This window comes from Desmodus rotundus, chromosome 7 (assembly GCF_022682495.2).
Source record: "Desmodus rotundus isolate HL8 chromosome 7, HLdesRot8A.1, whole genome shotgun sequence".
Lineage (NCBI taxonomy): Eukaryota > Metazoa > Chordata > Mammalia > Chiroptera > Phyllostomidae > Desmodus > Desmodus rotundus.
Window position 1 is genome coordinate 42,429,125 of NC_071393.1, and position 16,642 is coordinate 42,445,766.

Below are 16,642 nucleotides of genomic sequence, written 5' to 3' on the forward strand. Positions count from 1 at the left end.
TAGGTGTCAAAACCAGCGAACGTTTTCTGTGTTGGGAATTTGACAAGTAGCCATGAATGACGGAAACCTCTCCAACAAGGGGGCTTTGGGTAATACCTGGACTACACGTTACTTTCAACCACAGAAGGGGAAACGAGACAAGCTTTAGAGATGAGTATGGTTGCTCCTATCTTGGACATGTTAATATAAAGCACCTGGGGAATACCTTTTAGAGATGCACAGAAGGTTGCTGTATGTGTTTATCTGGAACATTCGGGACACATACTTACGTGTTAGCAGGTTGTGTGTGCTGCCTAAACCAAGGGGTGGTTGATGTGCCCACGGAAGAGTGCGCATGTGTGAGCACTGGTTAAAGGACAGGCCATGCAGAACACTAAGCGATCATTAACAGGAACTGTGGAAGAGGAGTTTGGTCTTGTTGTACTTTTCAGAGTTAAAGGGAAGGAGATCCAGGAAAGTTTGCTGCCTGCAGAATTTAAAGACAGTGGTACTCAAATTGGAAAGCAGGGTGAGTCCAGTGGACTAGTCCTTACAGAGAGTATCCACTAAAGAAATTTGAATAAGGTGTAAAGAAAGTAGGGAAAACCACCATCTTAACTACATTATTCATTTTTCAGAATTACTAGGATGACCTACAGGTAGATATTAAATTATGAGTGTACATAGTTATTTTATTATATCATTTTTCACAGTAGAAAGGGTATAGATTTTGCTGCTTCTTTTTTTTTTTTTTGAGTGAGTGAGTCCTTTATTCACGATGTTGCAGCAGGGAGAATACTGAAGCGAATGTGTCCCTCCATATAAGCAATGACAGGGGTTTACAGAAGGAAAAGACAAAAAGTAGAGTGCCAGCTCCATGTTTGATGTTGCAACTTAGAGAAAGAAATCGCTTTTCTTTCCGACTTGACCATTTTTCATCCATTGCATCCTGTTCCCAGAACCGCAGATTTAAAAAGGGATTCAAGACGTGAGTCAGTCTTTTGTTACCAGGAAGGACGTGGTCAGTGTAAACTCAGAGCAAAACGTTTTACTGCTCACTACAAATGACAAGTTTTCCATAGCCCCCACATTTACATATTAAGTTCACAAAAAGAGATTTACAGAAATGTTCAAACAGATGTTCAAGAATGTTCAAATGAATAAAGCTTTATTCACAATGGGTTAGACCTTAGAGAACTTCCCTGTAATCAGCTCTTCTCATTCCAACTGAGAAATCAGACTGGGTTTGCATAGTTGGTATGCAAAGCATTTATTATTTCTGGGGCTTTTTGTTCCTTTTTGTAGATCCATGTTTCCATCTGGTATCAATTTTATTTTGCCTGAAGGACTTCATTTAATATATATTGTAGAGTGGATTTGCTAAACATTAATTCTTTTCACCTTTTGAACTTCTGAAAAAGTCTGTATCACCTTTATTTTTTCAAAGACGTTTCCTCTGAGTATATAGTTAGTATTCTGGTGTTTCTTTTTGAAACTTTAAGGATGCTGTTCTGCTGCCTTTGTTTCCATTGTTTCCAAAGATAAATTTGCTGACACTCTTAGAGGTAGTCTTCTGTATGTAATGTGCCTTTTTTTTCATTGCTTTTAAGATTTTCTTTTTATCACTAGTTTTGAGCAGTTTGACTGTGATGTGCTTTTGTGTAGATTTCTTCATTTTTCATGCACTTGGGGTTCATGGAGATTCTTGAATCTGCAGGTGTGTAGTTTTGATGAAACACAAGGATTTTCTGACTAGTGTTTTTAAAGTCTTTTTGCTCCCCCTCCTTTCCTTTGAAAACTACAATTATGCATATACAAGGAAGGACCACAAAAAAGGAATTTATTTATAAAAATTGTGTATTTATTCTTACATGTTTAAACTTCAGTCACCTTCAAAGTACTCTCCATTGCATGCAATACACCTATTGAGACAGTTTTTTGCACAGTTCAGAACAGTTTTTGAACTTGTCAGTTTTGATGCTTTTTAGTGCTTGTGCCATTTTTTGTTTCACCTCTTCCACATCAGCAAAATGGTTCCCTTTGAGAACTTTTTTCATCCAGGGAAACAAAAAATAGTCTCTCAGGGTGAGATCAGGGGAATAGGGAGGGCGGGGCACAGGGGGGTCATGCTATTTTTGGTCAAAAACTGCTGAACACAGCATGGTGTGGGCCGGTGCACCGGTAAATCACCCGTCATGAAATGGGCAAATGCACTGTGAGAGTCTGCAAAAAAAAAAAAATCACTGAGACTAAATGCCACTTCTCACAACAACGCCAGCTGGTGCACTTATACAGATGGGTTCCTAAAACCCTGACCTATCAGGGGAAGCCTGTACTACAAGGATCCCACCCTCCATAAGATAATTCCAGGTTTTGGGGGAGGGCCCTCATATAAGACCTCTTAAAGGCATTACACAGCTCATTAAGGCTTCAAAATGTTTACTTATTTTCTATTTGTGTTTCATTTTGAATAATTTTTATTCTGTCTTCACATTCATTAGTTATATCTCTTGAAATATCTAATCTGCCTTCAATACTATTTAGTGTATTTTTCATCTTGGCTATTGTACTTTTCATCTCTGTAAACTCAATTTGAGTCTTTAAAAAATGCTTCCCATGTCTCTAGTTAATGTTTTAAACACATGAAGTCAAAATATAGTAATTGTTTTAACATCATTGCTTGCTAATGCTAACGTCTGTGTTAGTTCTTGGTTGGTTTTGATTGTATTTTTTTCCCTCCTCATTACCATTCCTGTTTCTTTGCATGTCTGATAGTCTGATTGGATGTCAGACACTGAATTTTACCTTGGTAGCTGTAAATACTTTTCTGTAGATATTCTTTAGTTTGGGGGGGATGTTAAGTAACTTGGGAAGTGTTTATTATTGTTGGTCTTGTCTTTAAGTTTTGTTAGGTGACTTAGTAAATATACTTCTGGGTATATATTCAAAGAAATGCAAAACACTAATTTGAAAGAATATATGCACGCTTGTGTTAACTGCAGTGCTACTTACAATAGCAAAGATACAGAAGCAACATTAGTGCACATCAGTATATGACTGGATAAAGAAAGAGTGGTACATGTATACAATGGAATATTACTCGGCCAGAAAAAAAAAAGAATGAAATCTTACCATTTGTGACCCCCTGGATGGACCTAGAGGGTATTATCCTAAATAAAATAAGTCAGTCAAGAAAGACAAATACCGTATGATTTCATTGATTTCACTCATATGTAGAGCCTAGAGAACAATAACAATGAACAAACAAAACAGAAACACACTTACAGTTACAAGGAGGGGAGGAGGGTTAGGGGACTGGGTGAAAAAGGTGATTGAGAAGTATAAATCGGTAGCAGTAAAATAGTCATGAGGATGTAAAGTACAGCATGGGGAACATAGTCAATAGTATTGTAATAACTGTGTGGTGCCAGGTGGGTACTGGACATGTCAACAGGCACTCTGTAAAGTGTGTGATTGTCTAACCACTCTGCTGTACACCTGCAACTAATACAAAATCAACTGAATATAAACCGTAATCGAACAAAATGGAAAAAAGATTATTAGGCGAGAGCAGAGCACTGTTTGGTGTAGGGCTAATTATTTCTCACAACGAGACAAGACTCTTCTGAGTACTCTACTCTAGACAGGACCCCATGGATTACGAGGTTTCCCACGACCTGCGTGAGCTGGGTACTGTCACTCTAAGTGTGCCCCTCTGGTTCTTTTTCAGGTTTTGGGTAGTTCCCTCTGCTCTGAATATTATAAGGGGCTCCTCTGCAGAGATCTCTTTCTGTGCAACTCTTTTTGATGTGATTCTACCCTGCATGCTCCAGGTGCCTCAGACTCCATCTCCTCAACTCAGATTTTGTAACAGGCTCCACCTTTGTTCTGCTTGCACCGTCGTGGTCTATAAATTCTGTATTGGGCAGGAGTAGGGCTGTGTGATTCCCATCTCTAGGGGATCACTGTTCTTCATTACTGATGCTTTGTGTCCTGAACATCCTCATTTCTTAAATTCTGTACAGTTCTTTGGTTGTTTCAGATGGGAGGATCTCTCTGCTTCTTAGTAGTCTCTCTTGGCAGGGAGAAAGTGAAAATGTAAAGATTTTGAATCATAAGTGCATTTCTGAGCTATTTAAATTAGTGAAAAATAAAGATGAATAAAATCATTTCTGATATCTATCTTCTTTCATGCCCTAATGCATTTCTAGGTCCATTGGCTAAGGATTTTCCTTTATGTCATAAATCTTGATTGTTGAAGAAAATATGAAGCACAACTACACACCCCTATCCTTTTTATTTGTTTTTGTTTTGTTTTTGAGTTTCTTGCTTTGAACTTTTATCAAAGTATTTTTTACTAAAAAATTATTTATAACTTATGAAGCTTTTCAGAAATATAGGAAAGCATGCTAACAATTGTATGAAATATATTTACATATAAATCAAGTTGTGAGAAGTTTTAAAATTATTCAGATATAGCTTTGTGGCATTCTAGGGCATCTTTAATTCAAGTAGAAAGGATATCTCTTACCTCTTGGAATTCTTTTTTTTGCATTAATTGTTTATATATTTTTTTTTATCAAATCATTTTTATTGCTGTTCAGTTACAGTTGTCCCACTCTCTTACCCCTTGCTCACCCCTAGCCCATCCTCTCCCCCCCCAGAGTCAATCACCACCCATTGTCCCCGCCCATGAGCCCCCTATTCATGTGCCTTGGCTTGCCCTTTCCCCTTTTTCACCCATTATTCCCCTCCCCCTTCCCCTCTGGTCACTGTCAGTTTGTGATTTATTTCCAAGTCTCTGGTTCCATTTTGCTTGCTTGTTTGTTTTGTGGACTAGGTTCCACTTATAGTTGGGATCATATGGTATTTGTCTTTCACAGCCTGGCTTATTTCACTTAGCATAATGCTCTCCAGTTCCGTCCATGCTGTTGAGAAGGGTAGTAGTTCCTTCTTTCTTTCTGCTTCATAGTATACCATTGTGTAAATGTACCGCAGTTTTTTGATCCACTCATTTACTGACGAGCACTTATGCTTTTTCCAGCCCTTGGCTATTGTAAATAGTGCCAGTATGGGCATAGGGATGCATATGTTCTTTTGAATTGGTGACTCTGTATTCTTAGAATATATTCCCAGCAGCAGAATTCTAAACGACTATAAGTGATTCTGAGCCTCTAATTCACTAACACTTGCATTGTTTTATTGTTTGGAGTTACATGCCTTTGAATTATTTTGCTCCATAATCCCTTTAAAAAATAACCACCTACAAAATTCTTGCAGTGTGTCCAATTAGTTTGCTTAGCTGCAAATAAAATTATTTTGTAGTCCATTTCAGGGTAAATTGAAATTTTGTCATACTGAAATTTCTTTTGTGGCTCTTTTTCTAGAATTAATTTAGCGTGGTCAGTGCTTGTAATGAAAATACATTTTGCTGGATTTGGGAGAATTAGGGTAAATTTTCCAACAAAAGTAAAATTAATAATATAGTGTTAGTCTTAGAATATCCCATATTTCATATTTTACACTGAGCAAAATACTTAACCATTCCTTTTAGTACCTTACTTCTTTCATAGCATTTTCTAAATGTTTTCTAGAGACATTGTGGCACATAAAATATTGTCATTTTATTTTCTTAGTTATAGGTGAAAGTAATTCTGGAGAATTTCTATTCTTATAGCCTCATGTCAATATTTGGATATAAGTTTTGAGACTATCTTAAATCACACCAGTAACTGACATTAAGTAAAGACTAGAAAACGGGTTATGGTGCTTCTGTGATATGCTGACTTTATGTTTATCTGACTAAGCATAATATTAATCTGGAAAATGTTGTCCTCCTAAGGAGCCATCACACACTCATGTGGATACATAGTGAGCATTCTATGCCAGATTCCACGGCAATTATATAAACATGACGATGTCTCCAGCAGCAACCACAGAAAACATTTTCCAGTTGCAGTTCACAGTGCAATTTCTTTCTTTCTGTCTTTGCCAACAATTACACTCTCATGGTATTATTTCAGATAAGGAGCTTTGCCAACTAATTGACTTTTATCCAGTGAGTTGGACCAGCAGAGTCTTCTGAAATTAAACTCATTGTTCATATTTGTATAGCTTCCCCAGGGGAGAAGCTAAGGCTACCCACCTGGTTTGTGTTGTTGCCTCTCTTCAAATCTCCTTCGTAATGGTTAAGGCTAGCTCAATTATTTGCTGACCCGATAAAAACCTAAAGGTAAAATTATTAATGTTAATTTATATTTAATTAATAATTAACATTTTCAAATTTATTTCTATCCTGAAGTTTATCCAAGCATTGCATACTGCCAGTTTGCACACTGTATTCTTGGACTTTGTGTTTGCCGTAGCAGCGGTGATCGGGAGGCATGTATCTCTCCGCAGGAAAACATAATGTTGTGAGCACTGGCAGAAGGCACCAGTAATGCTCAGGTCAGATTATCAGAGGCGCACTGTATTCTTTGGCTCACCCTCTGCTTTTACTCATCAGTGCTGCATGTAGCTGGCTATTCTTCTCTTCCTCAGAAATAAGACATGAATGTAAGCTTTGACAGCATCACCTATATCTCTGTATTCACATCAATGTATAAGGCATTATAATGCACGTAAGAAACTGTCAGTCTATGAGTCAATAATTTTGTCAGGTATAATTCTAATACAGAAATATTTATATAAATATATATATGTTTTAAAGTTCCACTTGAATTTAGAAACCAAAAGTTAACCTTCTGGTTATGCAATATTTCTTGCATACTGAGTTTGCTGAATTGCATACACATACTGTGAAAACATTAAAATTTAAACTTGTCATTTCAGTGAGAAAAACCCTTTTCAATAATATCAGCATCATGGAGTATGAGGAAGATGTTTGCATAATCTGAACTCTCTTTTAGAAGACCTAAACCTCAACATTTTCTCCCTAAGTATCTAGATGTTGTTAACTTACTCTTTGTGGCAATTAAACCAAATGCATTTTGGACTATAGAAGAGGAAAGGAACATAGTTTTATGTCTGTAATATAATAGTAGTCATAACCATAATGGTGCTTCATAAAATATGATGTAATTTAATCTATTCCATTAGAGAGCATTTTTTCATTACATACAAGTCATATTGGCCAAGTTGGGATACATCATATTATAATTAATTGCTAGAGTTCCTCATTTTTTATATTTGAGAAAAAATTATCTGTCGCCAAGGATTTATTTTTATAAACACTTGAAAGTCGGTCTATTGTGCATTCTTAAACTTAGTATCTATGCATCTTATCTCTGTTATCCGTCTCACAGTCAAAACAATATAAAAAAAGTATCCATTTAAGTCTAAGTCTAGAAGCCATTCATGAGTTTACTAGAATCTACAAACTTTTGTTATAATAATACAAGGATATATTTTTCACCGGAGTTCAGAGCATGAACAGAACAAGGCAATGGATATTTCTTATGAGAGTCAAGCCAAGTTAAACACAGTCCATGTCTTCTAAAGGGCAAAACTGCTGTGGAGACTAACCAGAAACAAACATTCTCCTCAGGACCTTTATCTTCCTGCTCAAATTGGACCTGAGGAAGACTACAGTATTTCTCGGCCCATTTGATTAGATTTCCTGTTGTCATGGCATGACAAGTAAATATTAAAAATACTGATTATAACTGCACCAAGAACGTGATTGAAATTATTTTTATCATTCTAGTAACAACAGCTACTCATCCCTCCACACAACGATTTACCTCCACACAATGTATGAAACACCTGCTATGATTATATAGAAAGTAATCAACTTGCTACATACAGTGACAACCTGTATTATTCATAGTTGTGCAGATAAATGTAAATAATAGATTTACAAATCAGCCTACTTCTTTTACTGTAACAATTCATTCATGATCACCAAGGAATGACGTATTCTTGTAAAAGAAAGTCCCGGATATAGGCAGTCATCTGGACACATGAAACTTTAACTTGCGCTGATGTGTATTTTTGTTTCTCAGCCAACTACAACCTACAGTCAACATACTGCACCCCAAAGGAAGCACACATGGTCAATTACATCTGTCAGTCAGCTCTGATGTTGGCCACAAAAAGCTCTCTGATACTCCGTCTCAGTCTGACCGTAGCAAAAAAAAGGGAGCAGCTTCCGTCACAACCTCTCTGCCTGGGGTCTTTTATCTTTAGTATAAACCTAGGTTTCTCCTTGTGTTTCTGATCAAGCCACACAGAGAAGCCAAAGGAAGGGAAGACAAAGGATATTAGAGAGAAAGTAGGGGTGTTTAACACTTAAACGTCAGTAGCAGAACTTTTGAAATGCTGTGAGTAGTGACAGGATCATTCCAGGAGAAGCAGTCTTGACAATTTCAGGAATCATTTTGATAATTTAAATATTTTAATTTTGATTTTTAAAAAGATTTTATTTATTTATTTTTTAGAGAATGGGGAAGGGAGGGAGAGGAGAGGGAGAGGAACATCAATGTGTGGTTGCCTTTCATGCGCCCCCTACTGGATACCGGGCCCACAACCCAGGCAAGTGCCCTGACTGGTAATCAAAGACCCTTTGGATCAGAGGCCTGCTCAATCCACTTAATCCACTGAGCCACAGCAGCCAGGGCTGATTTTGATTTTTTAAAATAACCCCATTATTTTATCTTGACTCTTACCTCCAGGTAGCAAAACCTTATTGAAAATCATTATATACTTTAAATAAGAAAAACTATGGTTAATTTTACTATCTACTCACATCTGCATAACTAAGAGGGAAAATCCATGTATCACAAGCCTGTTTCTTCAGCATCCCTTCCTATAAAAGGATTATAACTTCAGCTGCTGATTAAATTTTTGCAAGCAGGTGCAGAACATTCTAACCTACCCTCACGAGCCTTTTCCCCAGCAGAGCACATCCCTTTATCTTTGCCGCGACGACTGTGCAGTCCCTGCATTCTACTCTGTGGGCAGTGCTCACTCCCTTTCCCTTCTCTCTCCATTTCGTCAAATGATTACTCATGTTGACTCAGGAGATTTCCTCTGCCCAAATCAAATTTTCGCAAGTAATACATTCTTATTCCTGTTTCATTCCAGACTTAAAACTTGACTGCGAGGCAGGAATGTACATTTTACTCAGTTCGAACCCTTAAAATACCCGTATGAAAGACAATTTTCTGATGACAGCACTTCACTCACACTCAATAAAGTATTAGCCTTGTGGCCAAAATGGAAATGTTTGATTTTATGAAATAAATAAGACCCATGTCAACATGAATCTGTGAGTTTTGACTTTCTCCAAGATAACATTCCATTCATGCTGTTATCTTCATGGGAGAAGACTCAGCATCCCATAACTAAAACTATACAGGGACAGGAATAACCATGGATTTATTCTAATACTGATTCTCTACCAGGTAAGCAGCATATATCAAAAATTACTGATTCTCTACCAGGTAAGCAGCATATATCAAAAAAAGTAAAATACCCAAAGACTTAGAAATACATGGCTAGGAAAACGACAGTGCCTTCTCACAGAGAGAGAGCTGGCGGGAGCGGTTTCACTGACCTTACAGAGCCATGTGCTCTTAAATAAGTGTGTCTGAGCATGTTTTGGGATGCGCTCACCTGAGCCTTGCTCAGTATTGCTGGAAATAATTTTAATGTCTAGCAAACAATAAGGTACTATTAGTTCAATAAGTATCTACAAGGTGGAATATTCTGCAGTCATTAACATGACTTCTTTTCCACATACAGTGCTCTCCAATGTTTATATTACTAGTATTTTTTAAAATCCTCACTTGTGATTTAAACAGTCACCTGAGGGTTTTCAGGTACTTCCCAGACACATGCCAGAACACCAACCCCTAGTCAAATATAAGTAATTACTTCCAGACAGCCTAAGGAATGCTTGCTGATTCTGAGGGCTGAGCATTTGTATCCTGAGCGACTGGTTCAGAATATTTGAATGCTAGCCTGCTGTTTTATTATGGCTTTAGTGATACAGGGCGTTTGGGATGTTTTTCCAAGAAATGGCTTTGGACTTTTCCAAGGCATAACTCTTTATTAACATACCTCAGCATAAGTAAGCAGAAAAACATCTCCACAGAAATTAAATATAGTAATAAAAAACTTCTCAAGTTTTTTCTCCTTTGAGTTACAAAAATAACTCTTATTCTTACAAATGATATTGAAGCAGGGGACAGGGACTCAATACCAAAGGTGGTAACTAAATTCTCTAGTTACTAATTAGTTCAGTTGATAAACTTATAATAGTAGTTTATCAGAGACCAATGGATCAAAGGCTGCTTTTCAAGGGATGCTTAAATTCTCTAAAATTCACCTCAAATTTGCCTTTTAGATGTCATGTTAAGATACTGTCAAAGACAAAAAATAAAAATGAAATTTTGGGTATTCATATAGACTTTCCCCATAAATTGCTGCAAGGAAATAAAGCTAGAAATTCTATAAAAATGCACACATCAGCTTGATGTTAAAATTGCTCTTTATTTAGCTAATTATTCTCTGGAAAGACTAAAATACATATTTCATGTTGACATGTAGAAATTTTTCTGGAACTATAGTCACAGAATGCATAGGTCACCTTTTAATATCAGGACTAAAAGTTTTAGCTGGAAGGAAGGAATAAATAAGGGTTTATAGAAAAATTCTGAAAGATTTTTGTTTCTGTAAAGGTGAAATAATAATTGCTACAATAAGTTGCTAATTTTCCTTGTATTGTCATTGTATCTAGAATTTAGTGATAAAGGAAGGTGATCTTACTCATCTATTCTCTTGAGACTCATGTATTAAGCCTCGGTGCCAACCACTATTCCAGATACTGGAAATTCAAAAGTTGGCTACTAAACACTCACCATATGCAGACCCATAAATATCTTCAAGTGTTTAGAAATAGAATGTCAAAAGTGAAATCGTAGTGGTAAATTATAACATTTGGGGCATATCAGGAACCTATTCACTATATTTGCAAGACATCAAACAATTTTCTAGAGATGACAAACCCGTGTTCTGGGCATCAAGAAAACATAATACCATTGTAGAAAACCCAAAACTGATTCATTGCTTAAAATGTTTAGAAGACCAGTGTCGTGTTTATAGAAATTTAGAGGGAATCTTTTTTAGAGAAATAGTGTTCAAAGTAAAAATTTTCCTTACCCTAGAAAAGAAAAAAGTAATAAGATTTGTAGTAGTGGTTTTATTATTTTATTCAATTAATTGTAGTTTTGTTTTAAGAACACAAATATTTTGTAGAAAAAGATCCTATACTATGGAAGGCATGTCCCATTATTGGCTTTATTAAGATAATTTGGTTCTGGTAAGAATTTTGAAGGCCATCAAGTAAATAAAGATGTATGGATTGACAATTTTAGTTTTGTGCCTCTATTTCTCAATAGAAATCCATCTGCAACTTACAGCTCTACATTTAGGTTTCTCTCATTCATATTTGTAGCTCATTTTTGAAGGTATTCGAGGTCCTGGCATTGAAGGTGACATTGCCATTGATGATGTATCAATTGCAGAAGGAGAATGTGCAAAACAAGACCTGACGAGTAAGAGTAAGTGTCTCTTCTTGAATTAGCTTGATTAGATGGTAAAGTAATGCAATTACTATCAAACTAACATTATAATTTAAAATACATTTATTTTTAGTCTGTTTATTTAGAATTTGTTATGTATGAGGTGCTAACATTTTGAAGATAATTTAAACTCAAAATATTAAATTTGACTATATGCTTATTTGCCCTAATATAAAATAAATGTAATTTTGGTTTAGGTCTGTTATTTTTAATTAGGATTTTAAACTATTTTTAATTTATATTATTACTATCAGAGGTGTTTAGCTTTTCTCAAAATATTTGTCTAATCTATACACTCAGCAAACATTTATATAGATGTACATCTTTTTATTTCCTCAGTTTATAAAGATATATCCCAGGTACCACTTTTGCTAAACATTTAAACAAATTTAATATTGTCATCAGCATATATATATATATAAACACACACATACATATATATATATATATATATATATATATATATATATATATATAAAGTAATGGGTTAGCCCTATTTTTCTCTGATATAATTAATCTCCTCTACCTGTAGAAGAGATTACACAACCAATTGTTTGGTAATTTGGTTTCACTTTTACTCTGGTTTGAATATTATGGTTTAATAATATCTTCAAATTTTATTTTTCACCACAAATCCATTTTTTATGTAAAAGAGATGCAAATAAAAATGATAAATAATTCAAGAGGCATCAGAATTATGTACTGGGCTGCTTCTTAAAAACATCATCCTAATATTATTCATTTGATGTTGAGAAGTCTAAAGTAATTCCAATTACAAATTCTTCCAATTGAACAATTTTCATAGGACCACCTGGAATCTTCAATTTTGTTATCATATAAAGAGGCATCAATGAAGTTTATAAAAATAAATTCATCAATTATTCACATACAAAAGGAGCACGAGATCCCATTTGGTATTAAGTCTAGAGCAAATCAGAGTCTTTGTTAATTGAGTATATAACCAGTGAAAAATTATATCAGTGGTGGTGTTGAAAGTACTATTTGTACAAAAACTCAGTGAGTGCTCTCTCATGTGAACTGAATTGATTCCATTTGTACACATTGTAAAAAGACAAAAACTGAGATTGTATATAACAGTGAGACATTTTGCTCACAGTTTTACCTTCTTGTCATTACACCTAGCATTTCAAGGAACCCATTTAGTAAAAATTTCACCCCGTGTCTGGTTAATTTTGCCTTGACGACTAACAGCTGTACTCAAATGAAGCAGGTTTGTCAAATGCACAGGAAACCGTGCTTTCTCCTCAGAGAGGAATGCATTTGCTTTTGGATTTCATAACATGAATCAGTGACAATAATATATTAACCAAAGATAGTTACCATCTCATACAGAAAATTTACATCTTGATAATTTAGTCACTGAAAAATATTATAAATTAAATGCAATCAGGTGAATTAAACTTGCCCAAAGAGGAAAGCTAGAGAACATAATTCACTCCTGAAAGAAAAGAGCAGACATGGTACCAGGAGGCACAGTGAACTGACAATGAAAACCCACAGGGACTCTGTTATTACACGATAGAATGTTTCCTTAAACTACTAAATCCAGAGAAATGTCTGGCTGTGTTAAATGAGATATTTCTGTACATTACTCAAGTTATTTTTATTTAGCCTCTATAAATCAGAGGAAACAAATAATCCTAATTCAACAAAAATATTCTCTTTTGTATGAGGAAGTATTCTGCTGCATTTGTCTGTTTGTCATTTATAAAATTCATTTTGATGAATAGTGATTGATGAGTATTAAATTAATGTTAATGTCTAAATACAAACCACTTTGGAGGCCCAAAGCCCAGACTGCTCTGGCTCCAAACCCTGCTCAGGCAGTTACTGTTACTATGGCCACAGCTTCAAAAGCTGAGATTGTACGTCTCTTCTTTTAACCTCAGCTCTCTACTTGGCGATTGCCATTCTGTAACTTAAGCCAGGTTAATGAATTACCGGATTTGCCTGTGTTAGCGTTCCCGGGTGAGGTATGTATTCTAAGATGTATCAGCTGAACCTGAGGCTTTTGGGAAGATTGAAAACAAAAAAAAAGCTGGCATTTAGAGTGTCTGAAAATATTCTGTATGTGCATGACTTTATGTGAGTAGCAGAACTCTCAGGTTCCGTTCAGCCACAAACCCACACAAAGATCTTCTGAATGAGTTTTTATATCTTTTTATGTCAAGTTAAATCTGAAAAATGTTTATTTTATCAAATGCCTAACACCATACACTTAACCATATATGTAAGTTATATTCCTTTCACTTGTCTTGGAAATTAAGCTGATAAATAAATCTGAAAAAAATGTTTTCCATATACAAAAGTAGTTTCATTAGTTCACTGAAGTTTTATTGGTTGTTACATGGAATACTTATATTTTTTGTTTGGTTGTTTCTTGGCACTTGTTTTCCTTGTCTTTAGATTCCGTTGATGGTGCTGTTGGAATTTTAGTACATATATGGCTTTTTCCAGTTATTGTCCTCATCTCTATCCTAAGTCCTCGAAGGTGACCTTATCCTGGCAGAGGCTATAAAAGATTCACCAGGCACTGGCATGAAGAGTCTTTGTAAACGGACATTGAAAAAACAAACTACCAAAGATTCCTCCACTGACTACTGACTCAAAATAAAATAATAAAAACAAATTTTTTAAGCACTGGGGATAAACAGACATCATGGAAGTATAACTTATTCCAAACTACATATAAAAGATAGTCTTGACCTGAGTAGAGAAGAGACCTTCAGGTGCTTTTGTGGCTACAGATTACAGCGTCATCTGGTCATCTGGTTGAACTCTGGAAAAAAAAAAAGAGCTATAGAAATTCTTGTCAAAGCACAAAGTCATGGCTGGTTTTGTTTTAAATGAATAGTTTGCTCGTTACCATGGAAACCTAATGGCCTGCCAACAAAAACCTCACTGTAAACAGGGTACATGAAGAGCTGGCATTTATTTTCCTTTGGAGAAGGTTTTACGTGGAGAATAAAACAAATGTAGGCCCTTTTACCTTTGGTTGTCACCCTTCTTGAAAAGAACCCGAACTCAGAATTATTTAAAACATTCATCCTCCCTGCCTTATCCCCATCCTACCTTTATTGTTTTTATTTGTTTTCCTCCCATGGCTAAGCTAGATACCTGTATGCTGTCTCTTTTTGCATGCACTACTATCCAGGAGAGTAAACCTGGGCTTACATAATACACAGGCTTATCGGAGTTTGCTCGCGGCCACTTGAACACCCAAATTAAGTCATCTGTTCCAATGAAGAAACCAAACCACCATCTTTTATAAATTGCCATGGAAACTAAGTGCCTTCAATGAAACAAGCCTGAATAATTTTCAACTCAGAAGCTTGCACTGCTAAGAGTGGTTTGTGTAAAACTATTTTATAAACAAACTACAGAGCCTAAATGTGCAAATTACAGGCAAGACAACAAAGCCGCTTCTGAAGAAGAAAGGACCGAAGCTGCTGCGTAAGCCCATGCAGACGAGATATTTGTTGTTTGACCAGACAGCCATGGCCTTTCGGCTTATTGTCTAGTAGAGAATGACTTCCACTGAGACCAGACATGGGAGCGACACTTTTTTTCTTCCAGGTTATTAAATGGGTCAACCAGAACAAAAGGTTAAGATAATACGTAGTGCAGAAGGTGGTAAAACATGAGTGATTTTTTTTTTTTTTACTTTAACCTCCATTTGAAATGAAATTGGCCCTAGCGTTAGAGGGAACAAGAAAACGTTTGCGATCGCAGTGCATACGAACTCTACAGCGGGACTGGGCCTGAAATATCTGGCTTTATTCTAAACACCGAGGGGAATATGCCTCTGCCCTTTAGTCAGACTCTGTGCAAATTGTGAAATATTATTTTATTATTTTACACAAATTAAAAACACTTTTACAAAAAAACAAAAACCTGTAAAAATGATTTTGAGCTACCTGAGGAGAAATCATACCTTTAACCAGCCAGTTTTCCAATGCATTGTAAATTTCACCTAAACCTGTTCGTTATGAAAATTTGAAGACCTTTTTTCCTTAAATTATCTCAGCTTTTAACTTCATTTAAAAAGACTTTTGTCTAAAGAAGAATATTATTATATGTTCTTTCAACACCCCAGGAGTTTAAAAAACTGATTATGCAAGTAATTGGGATATAAGTATTAAATTATAACATTTGCAAATATGAATATAAAAAGCACAACAAAATGTAGTGGAAAAATGACACAGCTTGATTTTTTTTTTAATTCTGTAGAAGTGTTTGTGCAAATTCAGTCATTCAACTTAAAAGATAATTTTGCAGCTAATGTTCAATAAAGCCTCTTTCCAGGGAAGGCACGAAAAGGAGTGTGTGTGTTTGTTAAGCAATGTTCACCTGTCACCAGGAGGAGACGAGCTACGCAGTTTACCTGTTGTGCTACCACGGGGTACATCTTCAGCGCTTCGTGCACCCGAATGTCTACAGGAAGAAATTTTAGTAGGAACGCCCTGATGCGCTCATCCATATTTGTCATACATGGCATTAAAAAGTGTCATCTCTTTGAAAGTAAAATATGAAACAAACATGAGCTTGGAATTTAAGGTGTGTTTTCATAGTTAAAGAGGGGACCAGTCTGAATAGCTAGGGAGTGATAGAATTAAGCTAAACCAAAACCTTTAAATTAAATAGAAAAACACATGAATTGCATGACTTTTTAAAATAAGTCAGGCATATTGAATTTTTTTCAAAATTACAGTCAACCATCAATTTTATTGCACCAAAGAGACAGACAATATTTGGGCACTTAGCTTAATAGATACTAAATCTCCCTTCAGCTTGCCTTCCATTTTGTGTGGCAAATACCCACTTTTCTCAACTATCCCCCATTAGTGGATCATCTTTTTAATTGCCTTTCTGCACACTCATTGCTTGTAATATCAATAAAAAGATTTTAGATCTAAACAGAGGCTTAACCTATTGCTGCCTTCTTTTCTTGAACTTTGATTTGAGTGAGGATTTTGCAAAAAACTGAAAAACTATATTCAGACTATTTGGATAGACATGTCCTTTCTAGGAAAACAAGTCTCCCGTTCTCCCAAGTA

The 16,642-nt window shown here is 35.7% G+C and overlaps 1 protein-coding gene across 2 annotated transcripts in view; it reads left to right on the forward strand.

Annotated features, from left to right (window-relative positions):
• The window catches only part of MDGA2 (MAM domain containing glycosylphosphatidylinositol anchor 2), an 829,607-nt gene extending 813,711 nt beyond the window's left edge, over window positions 1-15,896 (forward strand). For both annotated transcript variants that reach the window (XM_024573956.3, XM_053928205.1), the window contains 2 exons: window positions 11,438-11,543; window positions 13,992-15,896. In XM_024573956.3, the coding sequence (XP_024429724.3) occupies window positions 11,438-11,543; window positions 13,992-14,080 (195 nt within the window). In that variant the 3' untranslated portion in view covers window positions 14,081-15,896. The remainder of the gene's footprint in view (window positions 1-11,437; window positions 11,544-13,991) is intronic.
• The last annotated feature ends 746 nt before the right edge of the window (window positions 15,897-16,642 follow it).